General features: G+C 51.1%; 6 protein-coding genes across 6 annotated transcripts; 4 read left to right on the top strand and 2 right to left on the bottom strand.

Moving 5' to 3' along the window:
* Nucleotides 1–749: 749 nt before the first annotated feature.
* On the bottom strand, nt 750–3,381 carry LCP9604111_1624 (serine/threonine protein kinase CLA4; the record flags this gene model as incomplete). Its single annotated transcript, XM_039069011.1, has 3 exons — nt 750–1,259; nt 1,316–3,299; nt 3,365–3,381. 3 exons carry the CDS (start codon nt 3,379–3,381, stop codon nt 750–752), a joined length of 2,511 nt encoding a protein of 836 aa, XP_038931751.1.
* Nucleotides 3,382–3,478: 97 nt separating this feature from the next.
* On the bottom strand, nt 3,479–5,377 carry LCP9604111_1623 (NADH kinase POS5; the record flags this gene model as incomplete). The annotated part of the gene is made up of 5 exons (XM_039069010.1): nt 3,479–3,481; nt 3,645–3,677; nt 3,962–5,000; nt 5,057–5,171; nt 5,239–5,377. 5 exons carry the CDS (start codon nt 5,375–5,377, stop codon nt 3,479–3,481), a joined length of 1,329 nt encoding a protein of 442 aa, XP_038931750.1.
* A 601-nt stretch (nt 5,378–5,978) lies between these two features.
* On the top strand, nt 5,979–7,282 carry LCP9604111_1622 (lysophospholipid acyltransferase family protein; the record flags this gene model as incomplete). Its single annotated transcript, XM_039069009.1, has 2 exons — nt 5,979–6,835; nt 6,892–7,282. The coding sequence occupies 2 exons, from the start codon at nt 5,979–5,981 to the stop codon at nt 7,280–7,282; spliced, it is 1,248 nt and encodes a 415-aa protein (XP_038931749.1).
* Nucleotides 7,283–7,660: 378 nt separating this feature from the next.
* Nucleotides 7,661–11,330, top strand: LCP9604111_1621 (putative RNA polymerase II transcription elongation factor (Ctr9); the record flags this gene model as incomplete). The annotated part of the gene is made up of 2 exons (XM_039069008.1): nt 7,661–8,515; nt 8,580–11,330. 2 exons carry the CDS (start codon nt 7,661–7,663, stop codon nt 11,328–11,330), a joined length of 3,606 nt encoding a protein of 1,201 aa, XP_038931748.1.
* A 2,007-nt stretch (nt 11,331–13,337) lies between these two features.
* On the top strand, nt 13,338–13,868 carry LCP9604111_1620 (uncharacterized protein; the record flags this gene model as incomplete). Its single annotated transcript, XM_039069007.1, has 3 exons — nt 13,338–13,620; nt 13,730–13,812; nt 13,863–13,868. The coding sequence occupies 3 exons, from the start codon at nt 13,338–13,340 to the stop codon at nt 13,866–13,868; spliced, it is 372 nt and encodes a 123-aa protein (XP_038931747.1).
* A 3,475-nt stretch (nt 13,869–17,343) lies between these two features.
* Nucleotides 17,344–19,634, top strand: LCP9604111_1619 (uncharacterized protein; the record flags this gene model as incomplete). The annotated part of the gene is made up of 2 exons (XM_039069005.1): nt 17,344–17,806; nt 17,872–19,634. 2 exons carry the CDS (start codon nt 17,344–17,346, stop codon nt 19,632–19,634), a joined length of 2,226 nt encoding a protein of 741 aa, XP_038931746.1.
* Between the last annotated feature and the right edge of the window lie 503 nt (nt 19,635–20,137).

The raw sequence follows: 20,137 nt of genomic DNA, 5'->3' as shown, positions 1-20,137 counted from the left end.
CATTTGCGGCCTCTCTCAGTTAACTCGAGGGTAGTCTCAAGGCGGGCTTCAATAAAATATTTGACATTAAAAATGGTATGGTAGTGGTCTCTGATATCAATCTCGATACAACGGTATTTAGATTATCCTAAGCCCCATTGTCTTGTCAAGGACAGAGGCATAAGTACCCGATTAGTGTTGTTCGTGATATGGAGTCAGATAGGCGATGAACCATGTATGAAATTGACCCCGTAAGGTTATGTGAAGACATGTATTTGTTTGATATCCTTTTGGACAACTGGCTGAGTACGGCACAAAGAGCCCAAGGTTACATACACCAGGGCCCAATGCGCGTAAACGGTGATTCTTTTTAATAAAGAAATCAAGTCAAAGTCACATCGGATTTTAAACTATTCTTCGCTTTTGTGCAAGGGCACATGATACAGTGCAAGTTGCAAAATCGTGAACGTCATAGGGGGAAACATGGTATGTGTTTGTGCAAGCATCGAAAAGAAGTTGGACAGGGGAAAAAGAAAAAACAGATCAAACGCCAGATTATCCACGCCCAGGGTTGTATGGTAAGTAAAGAGAACAGAGCCGCAATGATATCTGCAATGCAGAGTGCAGTGAAGAAGACGGGAAAAGAACACACGGGAAGAGTGGTTCCTGTGAGAATGGAAATCGAAGGCGCGCGTGAATGGAAATTGAGGACGCGCGTAAATGGGATCCAGATGTTGCTTCAAGTTGTGCAGGTGAAGAGCAGTTATTTACTAGCTAGTAGCCTTCTTCCAGCGGAGCAGCTCAGCTAGACTAGCGAGGCTGCATCCAGTCTGCAGGAATTCATGAGCAAGGAGCTCGTCGGCAGAAGCGCGGCTGTGGACATTGACGCAGAGGCAGACGCTCAGGAAAGCCTTGAGCTCCTTGCTGAGCTTCTCGGGCTTCTTCAGACGGGGGGTTCCGTTGGTGGCAATAAGGTAGAGGGCCTTCAGGGGCTCTTCGTTTAGGTAAGGAGGCTCCGACTCGATCATCTCAATGGCCATGATACCCAGCGACCAGCAGTCGACCTTCGGGCCGTACTCTTTCTGCTTGACCACCTCGGGTGCCATCCAGTAAGGGGTTCCGACCATGGTAGCGCGCTTGCTCTTGTGTTCGGTGAGCTTGGCACAGAAGCCGAAATCAGTGATCTTGACATGGCCAACGCGGTCGAGGAGAACGTTGTCACTCTTGATATCACGGTGAATGATGCTCTGGTTGTGCAGATGGGCCAGACCCTTGCAAGTCTTTTGGTAAAAACGTCAGTAATTGGATAAAAAACAACATTGGATAGAAAACATACCTCGAAACAAATAGTCGCGATCTGACCTTCAGTAATTACTGGGTTATTATCAATCACATCGGTCAACGCGCCACCCTCCATGAACTCCATGACAACCCAGAGTTCATTGCTTGATTCCTGTAAGAATGAGTCAAGGAAGTTGACAATATTCGGGTGCTGGCTGTCCTTCATGACAATGATTTCGTTGACGATCAACTCCTTCCTGGGCTGACTGCGCAGGTCCATCTGCTTGATGGCCACCTGGCAGCGCGGGCCATACGTCCGGTAAAGCTCGTGGGCAACACCAGTAGGTGCGGTTTCCTTAACCCGTGCCACATAAACGGATCCAGATGCACCCTGACCAATCTTGCGCTGCTTGCTGTAAGACTCGTTCGGGTTATCCTTGGATACGACAGACCTCAGCCGCTCCATGACTTCGTTCTCTGACATGCCTGACATGCGCACCTCCTTCCGCGGCTCTGCCTTCTTCGTAAGAGCGGCTTCGGCTAGGCGAACGCCATCGGGGACGTTCTTGGTCCCGTTTTGCTTGTTGGCAATATTCAACGGCTTCACAGCTTGAACGGGGGCCGGTAGGCGTGTCGGAGGGGGTCCGGCCTTAGAACCGTTCTGCTGGGGACGGTTGGCAGAGCCTGGGGCCCGAGGGTCACTGCGGGAGCTTGGAGAGCCCTGCTGGTCATCGGTTCGAGGAGCGCCCGGTGCTGCGCTTTGGCCGTAAGGACTCTGCGACGGTGGCGCGGGTGCGGGACGCTGTGCGGTGAGCTGTCGGTCTTGCTGGCGAGCAGCAGAGCCTGGAGCCTGAGGGGCTGGACGGCTTGGTTGATAGCGGCTATTCTGTGACGAGTCGTCGCCGCCATAACCACCAAGCTCCTGTTGAGCCATAGTAGGACGGCCCTTCGGGATGGATGCGTTGTAAGCATCTTGCTCCTCCTTGTTGCGACGTTCCTCCTCCACGCGGCGACGCTCTTGATCGGCTATTTCCTTCATCCGGTCAACTTGCTGTTGGTGGTCTGCCGCACGGTCCGCCTGTCCGACGGAAGATGACGCAGAGCGCATAGAACCTTCAGATTGTTTCGACTGACTGCTATCAAGGCGCTGCATAGGTCCTGGTGGGGCAGGACGTGGGGGTGCAATGGAGCTTCCAACACTACTACCGTATGCCTTGGGTTGACCATTGGGCGAAGAGTTGATCCCAGCATAGTATTGCGGGTTCTGCTCACGCATCTTGATGTCTGAGTAGAATTCGAGAACCTCGATGACAGCCTGAGGGTTCTTCTTGTAGTCTTCCTTGGTGATAGCCGAGGATGTCAACAGCTTCTCCCACTCTGGAGGCAAGCCTACAAAGGCGCCAGTGTTGGGGTCAAAGCCGACGTGAACACGGTGACTGAAGTTTGTCGGATTGCTGACGCCGCCCATGCCAGGGCAGCGCTCGTAGATCTTGTCGATCCACTCGTAGATTTCATCGTCCGATTTGACTTCGCAGGTGATGGTCTTGGTAGGTAGGTCTCGAGCAAGGAGGGCGGTTTTGGAGTTTGCATCCTTCGGGTTGGCCAGGCGAGTGACCTCAAAGGCCATCTTCGAATCCTCGGAGCGAGCGACAGCGGTGACCGTGGACAAAGGGAAGGTAATCACTACCTTGCCGGAATCGCTCTTTAAAAACTCGAGTTTGAATTCGCGCAGGATCAAGTAACGCGTATTCCAAGTGGCCAAGAACTTGTCCTCTTTGCAGCGGACGGTGCCTTCTTTGATAATGGAGATTCCATTTTGGGTAGTGTTACTCCGGGTCACAGCCAGCGAGGGACTGCTGGTGTTGGGGAAAAGCGAGAGATTTGCCGACGACAGACCCGGTGTGATCGGAGAGTCCGAGCTCATCTGACCAAAGGAGGATGTTGTGCTGTTGGTGGGTAGAGTCAACTTGGGGGGTCGATCGGTAGGGGGTCGGGGGGCTGGCCCCGGATTCATGAACTGCTCCGGCGCGTACATGTTGCTATGGAGGGTGAGTAAAATTCCACCAGATTCGGGGTTCCAAGGATAGATGGTGCGACTACGTACTTCCCATACGAAGTCATTGTTCAAGGGATTTCCCAGGTCGCGCAGGGGGCGGGAGGGAGTATGGGTAAACGAATGCGCCGAGACCTCCTGAGGCCTAAGACCGGCTAGCGCTAGTTACTAGACAGGAATTAGCAACTGCATTCAGGGAGAGGATGCCCTAAAAAAAAACAATTCAGGGATTTTCTCTTTGTCGAGAGAATCACTCGAACACACTCACTTCCCGGGATAACGGGAGAGTAGAGTAGTATCGAGGGAATCGAAGGAGGGGTAGAATAGGTACCTGTTTGTCTAGAAATGAGGAGCGGTCCTCGCACTGCGAGGATGCTCAAGAATAAGCAACGCGATATCAGACTTCAAAGAATCAATAAAAGAATCGCAAGTTGAGTGTTGGGGAAGAATGAAGAGGGAAAGGGGGGGAAGAGATGTCCCCTGAGATAGGGCCGAGAGTACTTGGGAAGTTCATCTACAGAAAACAAGCCTCTGCCAATCACATCAGCTCCTAAGGAGATTGGATCCACGGTCTTCCACTTGATATAATTTGTACGGGGTCGTGTTTGATCTTCTTATTCTATCCTATATTATCGTACAATGTTATACCTCGCCAAATGGATGGTTGAATTTCAATAATCCATTCAATCCACCTACCCAGCCCTCATGCGCTTCACCTCCCACACTCCGTCGCATCACGCTGGGGACACCGCCCTGCCACTCATTCTTCCCATGACGCATCTCCTCATTCCAGACTCGGACTTCCATACCAACTCCCATCCCTTGGCCTAAATTGACACCATCTAGACTGACCTCGAGTTCGCGTCCACGGTTCTTTTCGCTTAGCCGCAGCGTGATGGGGGCGCTGGAAGGGAGAACCAATGGCCGGAAGCTGAGGCTACGCGCGCAGATCGGCGTTAGAAGGATGGCTGGGACTAGCGGATGCACAATACTACCACCGCTACTCAGGCTGTAGGCTGTACTTCCGGTCGGTGTGGAAATTATGATTCCATCGGCCACAGCTTCAGTCAGGAACCGCCCACCCACAAACACATCTACCACAGCCAAGTGCGGTTCTTTGCCACGGTGAATGAGCAGCTCATTCATCACATACACTCCCTGACCCTGGTCGGTTTTGGTTCGGATAGGCGTCGTTTCGGTCCCGTCGGCAGTAAACAGTCCTACCTTCAACCGATTGCGCATCAGAATGCGTGCCCCGCGCGTAGAGCCCATTGATTTTCCCCGGACGGAAGACCACCCGGTCGGGCCCATCTCAATTTCTTGTGTGACTGTCGCTTCTGGGCCTTCTAACACAGGTGTGCGAGCACCTGCCCCGGCACCAGACATGTAGACTTCTCGGAAAGCACGTTTAAACTCTGAGAACTTCCACTCACCCAGGAAGCCTAATGTACCCATGCTAAATGATAGAACGGGTGGAACGTTTGAGCAGGTCGCGAAAAGCGACGCCGCATGTAGAATCGTACCGTCGCCTCCCAGGGTCACCGTGAGGTCGACTTTATCATGAAGGGCGGTCGTTTTTTCGTCGAGAGAAACCGAGTATACGGGAAAAGAGAGCGACGAATGTACTTCGGCGGCAGTCTTTGACTCGAGGATCACCGAGATAGATGGGTATGTAGAGGAAACATGGCTCGTAGATGTCAGCCTTGAGTCAAGTCGCTTCCCGTGGGCATCTCTCGATCTTACTTGACGAATTCAATCAGGGAATCTGTAACCGCCGGGGCGCAATCTTTGCGCACCAAGAAGATATTTCGCGGCGGTGCTGGCCACTGGAGACACAGCAGCTCTCCGTCACAAGATTCTGAGAATATATTAGTCTTCCTACCAACAAAATAAGACCGCTCCAATAAGACAGCTCCAAGCCACACCTTGGTATTTGGGTATTAGGCGCTGAGACAAAGAGCCGATGTCTTTGACCTCGTGACGTGGTTGAGACGTGGAAAAATGCTGGCGCAAGGCGAGACGGGAACTCCTGCGCGAGCTTCTGCGGATGATGGCACAGAGCATGTTGTAAGAAGAATCGCAGGCCTATCGACCCTAGTCATATGTATCAGCCCGGAGGACTCCAATGAGGATTCGAGTTGGTCGGTGCTCACATCAACGCGCCATCTTTCAGCCCGAAGTAGGAACTGGCGTATAATGACCTGACACAACAGTTGATTTTAAGTTGTATAGCTCCGGGATCTCAGAGAATTGGATGAATCACAAAGAAAAAGGTGTCAAAGTAAATAATAAGAAACTCAGGTGACGTTATGAGGCTGTGACCGTCATTTTGGATCCACCAGATCCGCCTGATTTTCCCCTCCAACTATTCAACTCTCCAACTGTTCAGCTCCCCAACACTTATCTCTTTTGATTTAACAATCGCTTTTATTATAATCCCCTTCTTTCCTCAAGGGAATGGCAATTTATTTCATTTCCTAGCTTCTGTCTAGCTTTGTTGCAGCCCATACTATCGATCATCACTATCTCGATTCTCCACATCCGACCAGACCGGGCTCTGTACAGCTGTAGAAGCATTCACTAGCTTCCAGTCTATTACTTGAATTTCTACCTCATTTGTCAGTCTCTAAAACAACAGGGATCTCCGAACCTCCGAACTTCTACCATGGAGTCTGCCGAGGTTCGACAGCGCAAGCCGCCGACCGCAAATCTCGGGGATCTTCAGCAGCTCTCGACCAAACCACCTTCCGATCCCCGTCTCAAACATGGCATTCCCATGCAGTTACTGCGTTCACTTCTGCTGATGACATGGGTGGATTGCTGTATTATAGCGATCTGCGTGACACAAGTAATCGGCTCCCCGCTGTATCTGATCAACAAACGTTACTACTATTCGTATATGGCATATACAAAACAAAGCTTCGGACTGGTCCTCGCTGCTCTTACCGAATGGAGCTCTCCGACGCTCTTCCGGGTCAGTGGTGATGCTAGCGTGCGTGGGCAGATCCATCTATCGAAAGATGGATTACTGGAGACCAGGTTCCCCGAGCGTCTCGTTCTGATCTCGAACCACCAGGTCTACACTGACTGGGTTTACCTTTGGTGGGTTGCATACACCAACCAGATGCATGGCCGCCTCTTCATCATCCTGAAAGAGTCGCTTAAGTATATCCCATTGGTGGGCACGGGCATGATGTTCTACGGTTTTATCTTCATGGCTCGCAAGTGGACGTCTGACAAGCCAAGGCTTGAGCATCGTTTGCAGAAGTTGAAGACTGTCTACGGGGGCTCCAACTCAGCCCGCCCGCAGTACGATCCCATGTGGCTGCTAATCTTCCCCGAGGGGACAAACCTGTCCACCAATACCAAGAGACGCAGCGACATTTGGGGGCAGAAACAGGGACTGCCTTCATTCAAGCACGTGATTCTTCCGCGGTCTACAGGGCTGTTGTTCTGTCTTCAGCAGTTGCGGGGAACCGTAGACTGGGTGTATGACTGCACCATAGCCTATGAAGGGCCACCGTATGTTTCCCTCTCCCTATATTCCAGTAGAACGATATTCACAAGTCCGTCTATAGAAAGGGAAGCTATCCCGATAAATACTTCACTCTTCGCTCCACATATCTGCAAGGACGACCGCCGACCTCAGTCAACATGCATTGGAGACGCTTCAACGTCTCGGAGATTCCTCTTGATGACCAGAAGGAGTTTGAGGACTGGCTTACAGCACGCTGGGCCGAGAAGGATCAACTTATGGATCAGTACTTCGAAACGGGCCGGTTCCCATCCGAGTTGGCCGGTTCGATCAAAGCCGATAATGCAATAGATGGCCAGCTGGTTGCTGCTACAGCTGGATATGTTGAGTCCTATGGTCGCCTGCGCCACTGGAGTGAGCTTGGTCTTATCTTCGGGGTGCTGCTCAGTGTTGCTTTGCTTTGCAAATTTGTAACAAGCTGGGTGCAGGGATGAATACCGCACCTAGGTATTCTACTAGTAAATTTAGTAAATGCCATTTTCTCCACTTATTTTGCTCTTATTCATTTCGAAAACATCGGAAAGTGATCATTCAATTGTCCAAAAGGTGTTGTGTTGTTTATTGTATGCGGTGTGGCGTCCTGTGGCGGTGCAGCCCAGCCACTCCAATCGTTCAATTCTCACCTCTCATCGCCGCGCTGTTGTCTCCGAGAGTCAATTTTTCGCGTTTTCTCCAAACTCAGGGTCGCTAACCTTAACGCTCCTGATTCTGACCTTTTTTGATGGATCGCCTCGCTTGATCATGAGTTGAGGCTCCTATAATCCCATACCGACTCGCAAAGTGGCCTCATCCCTCCCGTTCCCGGACTCATCATGGCGCCTCTTGAGAATGGCCAAACCAATGGCCTGAACGGTGATGCTGTACCTGCAGCTAGCCCATTGAGCAGCTTGCGCTTCTCCGATATCCCCGATGCTATCGATATTCCCGCGTCCAGCTTCGACAGCGAAGTCGAAGTCAGCTTGCTCGAGCTCCCCGATGACCCGACTGAGCTTTGCACCCTCTTGGAGAACGAAAAAGCGGCCAAGAATTTCTGGGTGATTATTGCGCTCGCTTACGCGAAGCGAAAGCAGATCGACCATGCCATCGACATCTTGACTAAGGGTCTGGCCTCCGTCGCCCACGGAGCGACAAAGGAGAAACTCGGCCTGCTGGGCTGGATCTGCTGGATGCTGCTGTTAAAGAGCCGACATGCCCCTCGAGTTGCGCCCGAAGGGGAACTATACTCGGAATCCAAGACCAAAGATCACTACCTCCAACTTGCGACGTCGACGTTGAACGAGGCTTCGCGACTCAACCCGGCTTATCCTCCTCTCTTCCTGGCGCGTGGTGTCTTGTGTCTCCTCCGTGCATCACTATACCCGCCCCGTGCTGTTCGTCCAGGTGCGATTGATACCTCGGAAAGAGTCGAGTCGCTGCGGCAGGCTCTGAAATGCTTCGACGAGTCATCCAAGGCCTTTGGTGGCCGGAACATCATGGCTATTCTGGGACGTGCCCGCGCGCATTACATGCTAGGAAGATACGCAGATGCACTAGAAGGATACCAAAAGGCTCTGATCAAGATGCCTAACCTCACAGATCCTGACCCTCGTATTGGTCTAGGATGTTGCTTGTGGCAGCTGGGCTTCAAGGATCAAGCCAAGGTAGCTTGGGAGAGATCTTTGTCTCTGGTATGCGAGAGGGAGTTCCGCAAGGTTTTATTTTTCACCATAACTAACCGTCATCGCTATGCAGAACCCCGAGTCCAAGGTTGCCAACGTCCTGCTGGCAGTTTACTACCTCCACGACAGCTCTCGCCGAGCCACCACCGACCCTATGTTTGGGTCAATGTACAAATTAGCCATGACTCAATACACCCAGAAGGCATTCAAGCTGGACAAGGAATACCCGATGACCTGCTCCCTGTTTGCCAGCTACTTCCTCCTCCGCAAATCATATCCCACCGTCGAGACATTGGCACGCAAAGCCATCGAGCACACAGATGTTATGTCTATTGCCAGTGACGGCTGGTACCTCCTCGGTCGCAAGTCGCACTATGAAGGCGACGATGCCCATGCCACGGAGTACTACAACCGTTCCGATCAAGCCCGCGGTGGAGTCGACAAGGGTTATCTTCCCGCCAAATTCGGCGCTGTGCAAATGCAGATCGCGAACAAGGACTTTGACGGTGCCAAATTCAAACTAGAGAAGATTGTTCAGCAATCGAAGAACCCGGAGGCCATGATCCTCCTTGCTGCTATTCACGCGGAAGAAGTATTCGCTGCTCAGAAATCAGGCAGCAAGGAAGACAAGTCGACTGAGGCAAAGCGAGCCATCACTTTGCTTGAGTCAGTGCGCTCTATGTGGAAGGACGAGAAACAAAATATCTCCCCCGACGAGTCGGTTCTTGTTTATCTTTCCCGTCTCTACGAGGGCACAGCTCCTGATAAGAGCATGCAGTGCCTGACCCAACTGGAACAGATCCAGATTGCTGAAATTCCGGAAGATGCTCGACCTGACATCGAGGACCAGGATCAGATGAACGCTGCTCTTAGGGAGAGTCTCCCGCCGCAGCTCCTCAACAACATGGGCTGCTTCCTATACCAGAGCGAGAAGATTGCTCTAGCTCGTGGCTTGTTCCAGTCTGCACTTAACGCCTGCGTGCAGTCCAAGGAAAAAGAGGATGGCACGGATACCGATGCGCTCGTCACCACAATTAGCTACAACCTTGGACGGACTTACGAGGCAGCCGACATGTGGGACGAAGCTAAGAAGGTCTACGAAGGTCTTCTGGAGCGTCACTCTGACTACACGGAAGCTAATGCACGTATTACATATATTGCCCTTCGCCAGAGCCCCACAGACGAGGGCCCTAAGAAGATTGGCAAGCTTTACGAAGCGGACAGCACGAATCTGGAAGTTCGGGCACTCTACGGATGGTATCTTAGCAAGGCGAAGAAACGAGTTGCCAACCTTGCTGAAGATAGCGAGCAACGCCATTTCAAGCACACGTTGCAGTACTATGACAAACATGATCGCTACGCGTTGACTGGAATGGGCAATGTTCATCTCCTCGCTGCCCGTGACATGCGCCGCGACACAGATCAAGACAAGGAAAAGCGTCGCAAGATTTACCAGCGTGCTGTGGAGTTCTTCGACAAGGCTCTCCAGCTAGATCCCAAGAACGCATATGCGGCCCAAGGTATTGCGATCGCCCTGGTCGATGACAAGAAAGACCACAGCTCTGCTGTCCAAATCCTGTCCAAGGTTCGCGATACGGTCAAGGACCCCAGCGTTTACCTCAACTTGGGACATGTCTTCGCTGAGCTCCGTCAGTTCTCACGGTCAATTGAACACTACGAGGCTGCGTTGTCGAAGGATCGCCAGCGTGATGTGCAAATCTTGGCTTGTCTTGGTCGTGTATGGTGGCTACGAGGCAAGCAGGAGGCAAACTTGGCCGCAATGAAGACAGCACTCGACTACGCCACGCGCGCACGCGACGTCTCTCCGGATCAACTTCACCTGCAATTCAACGTTGCTTTCGTGCAGAACCAAATCGCCTCGCTCGCGTACGGTCTGCAGCCTACCCAGAAGACGCTCCAGGATGTCCAAGAGGCAGCGGAGGGTCTCAAGGAGGCCATTGAAACCTTCGAGCGTCTTTCCAAGGAGGAGAACCCGCCTTACCCCAGCGCCGCTTTGGAGCAGCGAGCCAACATGGGCCGCACCATCAGCAAGCAGCTTGACCGAGCCATGCAGAGCCAGAAGGAGTACGAAGAGAAGAATGCCGCGAAGCTTCAGCAAGCCCGTGAAGCCCGCGAAGAAGCCGCGCGGATCCGGGAAGAGGAGCTGCGCAAGGCCCAGGAGGTCGAGATGGAGCGTAAGAAGCGTATCGCCGAGGAACGCGCGCAGATGGTCGAAGAGGTGCAACGACATGCCATGCAGCGCGCTGAAGACGAGCGCGCTCGTGAGGAGGCGGAATTGACCAACGACTCCGAGACCGGTGACCGGGTCAAGCGCAAGAAGAAGCCTACCAGCAAGCGCAAAAAGAAGGGTGGGGATGATTTTATCGCGGATGAAGAAGAAGCCGATGCTGTGCACAGCGCGGCTGAGAGCGAGGGCGAAGCGGCGCCTAAGAAGCGACGCCGCTTGGAACGCCGACCGGGCGGGAAGGCCCAGGCTGCCAAGTCTGAGAAGCCTGGCAAGTATAAGAGCAGTGAGATGGTTGTTGACTCTGACGATGAAGAGGCTGCTCGGTCTGCTGGGGAAGACAAGGACGAGCTGTTTGGTGACGATGACGAGCCTGCTGAAGAAGCTGCGCCGCGTCGTCGTGGCAAGGCGTCTCGTCGTATTGCCGACGATGACGAGGACGAGGACGAGGAAGAAGAAGTGCAGCAAGAGGTGCAACAAGAAGTGCAAGCCGAAAAGGTTGTCACTGAAGACAACGACGACGACGAACTGTTCGGCGAGCCTTCGAAAACTACCGAGGACACGGAGATGCAAGAGTGAATTCTGCCTCATTACCACTACTCTTTCTGTTACTATTCAAAGTTCTATTTCCATTTTCTCATCCAGGCGTCTGGCAAGGGGCCATTTGAACTGCAATTGATACATTTACCCCAATGCACTTCAAGCCATGTGTAATTATTAGCCTTGATCGTTATGAGTCTACAAAATCTAGAAAAATAAAAAAAGCCAACCCTGTACATTATCGAACAAAGGTCCCTTGCAATTAACCAAGATACCACACCAAGTACTACTCCGTGCCCACTAAGGTATGTAAAGCCGATATGCGAACACCACAAGGAACGGTCAAATACCGGCATTGACAGATCTAAAAAGCCTCAGTAACAAAAGAACCACCCAATCACGGCGCACCCAGCACCAAAAAGAAGATGGCAGGGGCATAAAATAGATTAAAAAGAAACCCACGCCAGGCCCAAGCGCAGCACCTGCATCGAATTAATCTACCGAACATGCAACTCCATATTCGGTAACACGAATCTGGCAGGGCCCCAACTCCCCTCGGAATTCCGGTGGAGATAATTCCTTAGCTAGCAAAACGGTTCAGCCATCTGAGACATGGCTTGCGCAGGCCCGGAAATGTTGGATTTGCACGTGCGGTCACTGGTGGGATTGACCCCTGTCATCCCTACGGAGCACCGAGCAGCTATACCAGAAGGTGTCTAGCTGCTTGGCTAGTGAATTAGACGTGCCCCAACTGCATGTGGTAGCAGGTGTATGGTGTAGGCGTGGAGGATCCGAGGGGCCCGTGTCTCATGCAGTTGCCAGCGTCGCATTGGGGGCTATATCTCGTCTATTAGGGCATGTTTTTGGCAGGAGTCTTTTAGCGGTTGAGGTGAGATTGCTGCACTCGACGGAACTCCGTGCTACTTTTGGACATTTAGTCTGATCGGTGGCGTAGGACAAAGTACGTATCGGAGATCGAATTTGGGATTTGGGATTTGGACTTTTCAGACAATCTCAGGATGCACACGTAATTATTTACTCCGTACGGAGTACCCGGATCGAGGTTCAAGGTTCGAGATCCTAGAAAGGTATAGAGAGTACGTAGGGGAGATCGTAAGACACCATTGAAAGCCACTATATCGACATGGAAAAATGGGTACCACCTAGTTAGTGGGACCGAGGTATATTCTAGGTAGAGTCAGGCAATCGAGGGGAAAAACAATACTTCGAAGATTCTAGAAGAATTCCAACGTTTTCGATATGCCAAGGTTCCTGCTCTTATGGATGGATAACTTTATTTTCGTTAAGCTTGACGGGACACGTTAGGGCTTGACGTCTTGGGCTCTATTAGATTATTACGATATTCAAATGTAGTTTATTATAAAATATCCTGTAGCCTGATTCTACCAAAATGACTCACTTTGCAAAAAAAAAACGAAAACAAAGGAACAAAACCTGAAATTTAGAGAAATCCAGGTGCAGCGTAGCATCGAGTTCACCGATGATATCAAGGGCAGGCATCGTTTTGGGGGTCACTACCCAAATAAGTCAAGGATCGTCAAACTACAATCGACGGATCATTTCTCTCCATCATTGTTGTTGTCTTTGCCACGATCATCGCATACCTCTATGTTGAACACAAGGCCAATTACTAGGACTAGGACCTTCACCGTTTCCAGTCTTCCCACTGCTAATCCGTAGCCCTTATTGGGCATCCACCCATCGCAACTACGCATATGTCATAGATCAAGTCTACATCCACCTCGTCCAAGTAGAATACAGTCTAAGCTGGTGCTTAATCCTGAAGCACATCAGCTATCATGCCGCAAACATCTATCCAGATATCATGTACGATAGTACAATATATACTTAAATAGCCTGCTCATCTGCCTAGGGATGTTGCTAGCCAGATTACCTCTATTCACTCCAAGTCCAGTTAAGAATAGTCCAGTTCAAACGTACCTTCTCTACCATAAGTGAGCACAAACCTACCAGAGCCCAGCTCAAGCAGTTCTAACGACCATTCCAGTCTGAACCCATATCAGAATGCGCTACACTCTCATCGCTCCCATCCTGTTAGCAGTCACAGCACTCGCAGTCCCCGTCCCCAAACAGAACGATGTGATCGGTGATGCTGGCGTTGCTGTTAACATCGGCGGTGATAAGACTGCCGGTGTCGCTAAGCGTGGCGATGGCGGCGGTGGTCACGGCGGTGGCAGTGACGACGATGACTCTAGCTCTGATCTGATCGGCAAGCTGGGTGCTGCCATCAATGTCGGTGGCGCGGAGACCACCGGAGTTGCGAAGCGCTCCGAGACGGATGTTATCAGTGAGCTCGGCATTGCTGCCAATGTCGGTGGTGACAAGACCACTGGAGTTGCTAAGTGAAGTACGGAGTAACCACGACTCGTTTAGAGTTGGCCATCACTCTCAACCAGGACCGAAGCTCCGAGAATCTGGTAACAAAGAGGGAGATAACCGAACCTCGAATGAACTGTCAACTAGATCTCATGATCGAGCGGTGGGCATTTCACCCTTTGTCTAGAAGACCAAAGCTAACATGGGACTTAGAATTGAGTGGACTCGTGAAATCTGGGCTCGAAAGACAAAGGACTGGCGTTATAGATTTGGCTTGATATCACTTATCGTAATGAGCTTAGTGCCGGCTTCAATATTTCAATACAACATACTCCTATATTTCCAATGCTTTGTATGCAACTTATGATGCATAACTAGAGCACGGGTGCTCAAAGAAAGAAGGATAATCGACTATTTCCAATAGTCTCTATTCCTTGTCTCATATTTGGTCATTCGAAGAGCCCAACCTTGGCCCTTGGGAGTCACATGTATCACAAAATGCCTAGCAACATGAAAGGAGTCCCCTGTCCGTAATGTCAACACCGCTGATCCCTGTCATGCCCTAACTAGTTAGTTATCATGTACTTAATTCAACGGCCAACGCTAGGTTACATCAGGATCGAAACCCCGGGATCGTCGCACATGGTAGCATCTAATAAGGACAATCAACCCGCCTATCTCCCTCCAATGGAATGGAATATAGTTTGAGATATTCAGCCTCCATTATGGTAGATATCAATCACCCCTGTAGTTACACCCTTGGAATATTAGATTGATCCATTCTCCACACGGTAGTTCGGGCGCATACATATTTACATGCTTGACCGAGATAGGCGACCGTGGGATGATGCCCAGTCTACGTTGATAGCGCGTTACCCGATACTAAACTATCATTAGAATTTATGGCCGTCTAGCGGGAAAACGGAAGACCACAGTTGCAATTGGCTTTTAAAGGTATGGAGTACGTACATGACTCCCGAAGTCGGGGACCAGCTTCCATCTTTCACGGGAATTGGAGCTGTCGATCTTCGGGAGGCATGAATAGGAAGGTGTTCGTGATAGGGCGAACCATGCGAATGAAGATGGGTACTAAAAATTTTCGGATTCGCTCCTTTTCCCTCCTTTTCCAGAACGTGTCCCTAAACCTTGACTCTACACCTATGTCATTGTCATTATATTCTAGGGCTAGCTACATTTACTATTTATCATCTTTAATTAATTATCAGTACGGAGTATATTCTCAGTATATTCCAGAAACGCGTCTGTTTGATCTCTTTGTTTCAAAATTGCGACAAAAAAACTTAAAGAATAGATCTGACAGTCGACGACACTCCAATCTCGGGGCGTATTTTCTGACACAAATCTGACGAAGAAGAAGACGGTTTAGGCCTAGATATAAAAAGGTACGGAGTACGGAGTACGGTGCGTGATGACGATCATGGACACGAAACGCGAACCGCCGGGGGAACGTGCTTGTTAGACCTCTCGAAAGGGGATCCTAGTACGCAGTAGTGGACCCGTGGACGGAGCAGAGAGCTATATAAGTAATTAAGAATATCAAGTGCCGCACTACGCAGGTACAATATTACATATGTATGCATAATGGAGGAGAGTTCTCATTACAGAGGACCGGAGTCCACGTTCTAGACTATAAGATCATCAGGAGTCCACTTTACACTTCGATACACACTACAACTAGCGGTATATTCTACTCCGTACTCTGAAATAGAATGAAACTGTTTTTGGCTTTCCCCTCGGTCGTCTCCCTTGTTTCGAATCATGCTAGCTGCAGACTAAGGTCCACTTACTAGATAGGAAGCGTGGACTACAGACGACGTGAATATTAGAATATGTGTGTGACGAGTCACCATAACGGCAGGAAAAGTAATCATGTGCGACAATACCAAGCGAGAATTGCTTATTATACTCGGTCGATTCGATTCGATGTACTTCGTCCGTATGGAGCAGTACGTACTACCAGGGTGATAATATGCACATACCAGGCACAATGGATATACCCCGCCCTGAGACAATGCAACTCTCCGACAGACATAACGTAAGGGTGCGGTGACTGCCGGATACTCACATTCTTCAGCTTCGTCTCGCATCCCCGACACAGTGTGAGTTTGTAGTCTGATACGTTTCACTTCCCTTTTTTAATTAAAAAAAAAAGTCTGCTTGGATATGCCTGAGATAGGAGACCGGCACTCTCCGAGGCTGCCTGCGAAGTGATCAGCCCCTACAGCTCGGTAGGATCACAAGAACAAACTTGCATGGAGATCCTTGCCTGTCCATCTTGTACCAACAGGGATGTTTAGGTTGAACTGGGGAACTGGAGGAATGCCGGTGTAGGCTGTAGCACATGTATGCCTAGGCTAATTAAACCGATATTATCCTGTAATACAATGTTATTATGGACTTTTGTGCTTCTGGACCCCACTGCCGGATGCCGAAAGTAGATTGAGATCTAGGACTGGTGTTTCCCGAGCCCTATGTTTTCAGTGCACACTATAATCACATTAGGGCTGGGTCCTTCTGTGATAAAACCGTTGAACCGAGGCTCCGCTATATGACGCGGGGAAGGAAAGAGGCGTTCCTGACTGGTCTCAAACCTCACGCAAGGCATAGATTATACTCATGTAGCTATGTAGGAAGAAAAGGTCAAACCACCATATGTAGTTCTGATACTTATACAATGTTTTAAGGGAGAAAAACAGACGACCAAGGTTCCAGTGTGCGCCCCAATCGTGATAAGGGCTTGTCTCCCCACTCGAATGTAAATAAAGAATCAAGTATAGAGCTGTTTCAATATCGCCAATTGGATATGCAATTGAATATCTAGCCCAATGGCAACCTTGTCTATACGAAGTACATATCTAGGCTCATCTCCATGTACCTGTAGTACTACAGTAGTACTCAATCTATAAGCCCGATCGCGTATATCGTGTGTCCCCCTCTTTCCCGTGTCCATGGGTCCAAAGCTAACGGTAAACCTTCCTGGGAACCTTGGAACCTTGGAACCTGAGGTACGGCAAAAATACCAAAAATACAGATTAAACATATTAAATCGCCAGACGGGGCGTATCGGAACGCTGATACTTTACTACATGCGGCCTAGCGTCTTTCTGGCTCCCCCACACGCGGGTCTCCAGCACGTTCAGGACCAACCCCCTGGCTCGACGCATATGCCACTAAGGCAGTTGGGTATCGGCTCCGCGACGCTGGGAATTCCCGTCCTTTACATGGGGGTGTTCGAGGCACCTCACTATATCCCGTGTATGTTGGGGTTTGCTTTCTTTTGTTTCCTCATTTTTTGGATTGTCGGCGTGGAATATGATCAATAATGAAGCCGGCTGGGTGCATGGTGTGACCGCTCCAATCTAAACAAAGAAACCAACCAAACCGATCGGAATAACACCAATATAGGAGGACTATAGCATCATATACTAATAATGGAAAAAAAAAAGAAATAAAAATTACAATAAATACGCCCCTGAACGCGGCTCCACCACCGCTCCGTGTCTTGTATTGCCCCCGTCATCAAGTATTCTATTAATTTATTATCATCGGCAGGACCTCGTTCTGTTCCACTCGAGAACCCTCCCTTTCCACTTTCGCTCCTTTATATTGTAGGCGGCGGAGATCTCCAGATTTCATCTTATCATGGTGTAGTTTCTCTCCTTCACTTCCCACTATGTCGACCTATCCACCCCCTCCAATGAGTAAAGCCTGGGACAACGACGACGGCAGTGACCGTCCGTCTACGAACTCTTCCAACGAGCAACCTGAATATGCCGCACATATCCGCTCCAGGTCCACTGCCCACGCCAACAGCCCCAGGCGTTTGTCCGTTTTTAGCGGCCGTTCAAGAAGCAATACCACCACCTCAACTTCTTCACGCCGCTCACCAGGCTCTTCGATGACCTCCACGGATAGTTCCATTGTCTCCGATGACCGGGCCGGGTCGTCATTGGGATTCCGCTCCGAGAAGGATAGGCCGTCCCGGTCCCTTTTGGCGCGGGGAAGCCGCATCCTGCGCCGGCAGGGGAGCAAGATCAACATTGTCGCCACGCTGGACGAGGAAGATGAGGCCGATCGTGAGAAGGCCCGGCCAGAGAGAGAGCTTTTTGGCCGTCGGGCCCGTAATACAGACCACAGTAAGTGCGCCAAGCAGCGGGCAGCGGAAATTGTGGACCCAATTGACCCTCGACAATCGATATAGGCGAACGCTTGAAAAGCATTATTTCTGATCCTTTTGATTTCCACCACTTGACTCATACCAATCCCTCGCAGTTCCAGTCTTTGGACCAGACCCGCGAGAATGATCTGGTCACCGAGTTCTCGGCCATCCGAGCATCTCAACGGCCCCAGCCTGATCTGAAAGGTATCCGCGCCGAGGACATTCATTTCCGTAATTTCTCCAGTGATGACCTGCGCTCGTTTGGCACTGCCACCACGGTGGATGTGCCCAGCATAAGCCCACCGGTTTCTCCAAAAACACGACTGTACAATGCAAACCACGCACGCAGAGAATCCCGCGTCAACGAGAACTTCTCGCGGCCAGTCTCCAGATATCCCCGAACCAGCCCTACCACTCCCCCACCTTCTGCTGTGCCAGAGCCTCCCTCACATGGGACTGATGAGCCGGCACCCCGTGCCATTGACGAGATCCTGGGCTTGTCCACGACGATGACGTACCCAGATCTCCAAACAGCGCAGCCAACCCGATTTTTCAGTCCCGAACCCGATGACCGCGCCAGGACCTCGTCCATGAGCAGCCACTATGATTTGGAAGATGTCCCCGAGGAAGAGGAAGGAACCCGAATGTGGGACAGCCCCGAGTCCAGCATGGAATGCCCCCCTTCTCGCTCAGCCTTTCAAGCCAGTCCACCCCCAGCCCACACTCAGTTGCCCAGCAGCGCGCGCAAAGCTCCGGTGTCGATCTATGTGGCCGAGGAGCTTTCTAGGAAGTTCTCCGAGGCATTGGGCTCGCCGACTATCCCCCAATATATTCAGAACATGCACACCCCTCGCGCCCAGGTGCAGGTCACACCACCCGAGCCGGTCACCAGCTTGCAGCCATCATATGAGGATGAATTGTATGACTCATGGGACGCAGACATCGACTACTGCTATGAGCACGCAGCCGAGTCCACTTCCAACTTCGATTGGACTGGCACATCCATGGACGAAGGACACACTCAAGTCGGCGCAGCCTGCAGCGAGGGCCCCTGGCTCGCCCCGAGAACCCGACAGCTCCAGCCGAGCCCACTGAGCACCTCCGCCCTAGCAACCCCAGACCTGGACCCCAGCCCAGCCCAGTCAATCCCTTCCCAGGCCCCCTCAACTGCAGACTATGAGCAGGAGTTCATCGCACGGAGCGGAGACTACTTCCATCCCGTCAATTCCTCGATCCTCCCATCAATGGGGAAACCACTCTCCCACGAACCATTGTACGAAGAGTACATGACGACTGATGGAGAATCAGACCGCCACTTCCCCTTCGCGCAGGGCATGATGGGCGCCATCTCCCCACGCAGCAGCTTTTCCCCGATAAGCAAGTGCAACTCGCAAGAGAGTCTAATGCTCTCTCGCGCAGCCTCCATCGTGCGCAAGCACCGCTCTTCCATCTCGACGACGAACAGCGTCCCCGAGCTCGTCCATAGCTTGTCCAGCAGCCGCGAGCTCATGCCAACAGACCGCATGACCGCCGGCGAGACACTCAGCCGTCCTACATCATCCTCCCACCACCGCCAGACCAAGAGTCTCGCCGAGGCGCACTTCCTCCTTCAGAGTGGCAGCAGCACGAGTCTCGAGGGTGCAGATCTTCCCATGCCACTCCATGACCGCGCCAAGTCCATTTCGGAGGGCGAGCCCCTGCCGATTAAAACCGAGGCTCCTTTGCCTCCTGTTCCTTCTAGAAACCCGAACCGTAGGAAGACCCGCTCGCCATCTTACTCTCTCTTCCCCACAACCTCTCACTGATCACCTCTCTCTGATCACCTCACTGATCATCTCTCACTGATTACTGAGTACATGTCACTATCGTTATCATCAACCCCATTTTTTTTATGTTGATATTTTCCTTTCCTCACCCCTTGCATGACTATCTATCTCACACCTCTCGCTTTGTCATCCGATAGCCCTCCATCAACATCTCTCAACGAGTCCACGATCTGTGTTTTCCTTGTGTCTCTGTTTTATGCCTGACTTGTCTTGTCTTTGCCTATATGCCATATCTTTTTGTTTGTGTTCTGTTCTGCGTGTTTCAGCTGTGGTCAATCTTTCGTCCATGCATTTCTCAGCGATAGCGATTTTTACTGGCCTGGTGTCTTGGAAGGGCGATTTGGGAAAAAAGAGAAAAAGAGGGAAAGGAAAAGGATTTTCTTGGAGGAAATTTCGGAATTTATTTGGATCGTTCGCTAGTCTCTGGTTTTTCTTATAGACTTTGATTTTTATAGAGGAGCTGATAGGCTTCAATACCATTC

The sequence above is a fragment of the Penicillium roqueforti genome, assembly GCF_015533775.1.
Source record: "Penicillium roqueforti strain LCP96 04111 chromosome Unknown scaffold_02, whole genome shotgun sequence".
In the NCBI taxonomy this organism is placed as follows: Eukaryota; Fungi; Ascomycota; class Eurotiomycetes; order Eurotiales; family Aspergillaceae; genus Penicillium; species Penicillium roqueforti.
Note: the sequence above shows the minus strand (reverse complement) of the source record. Positions and strands in the feature narration are given on the sequence as shown.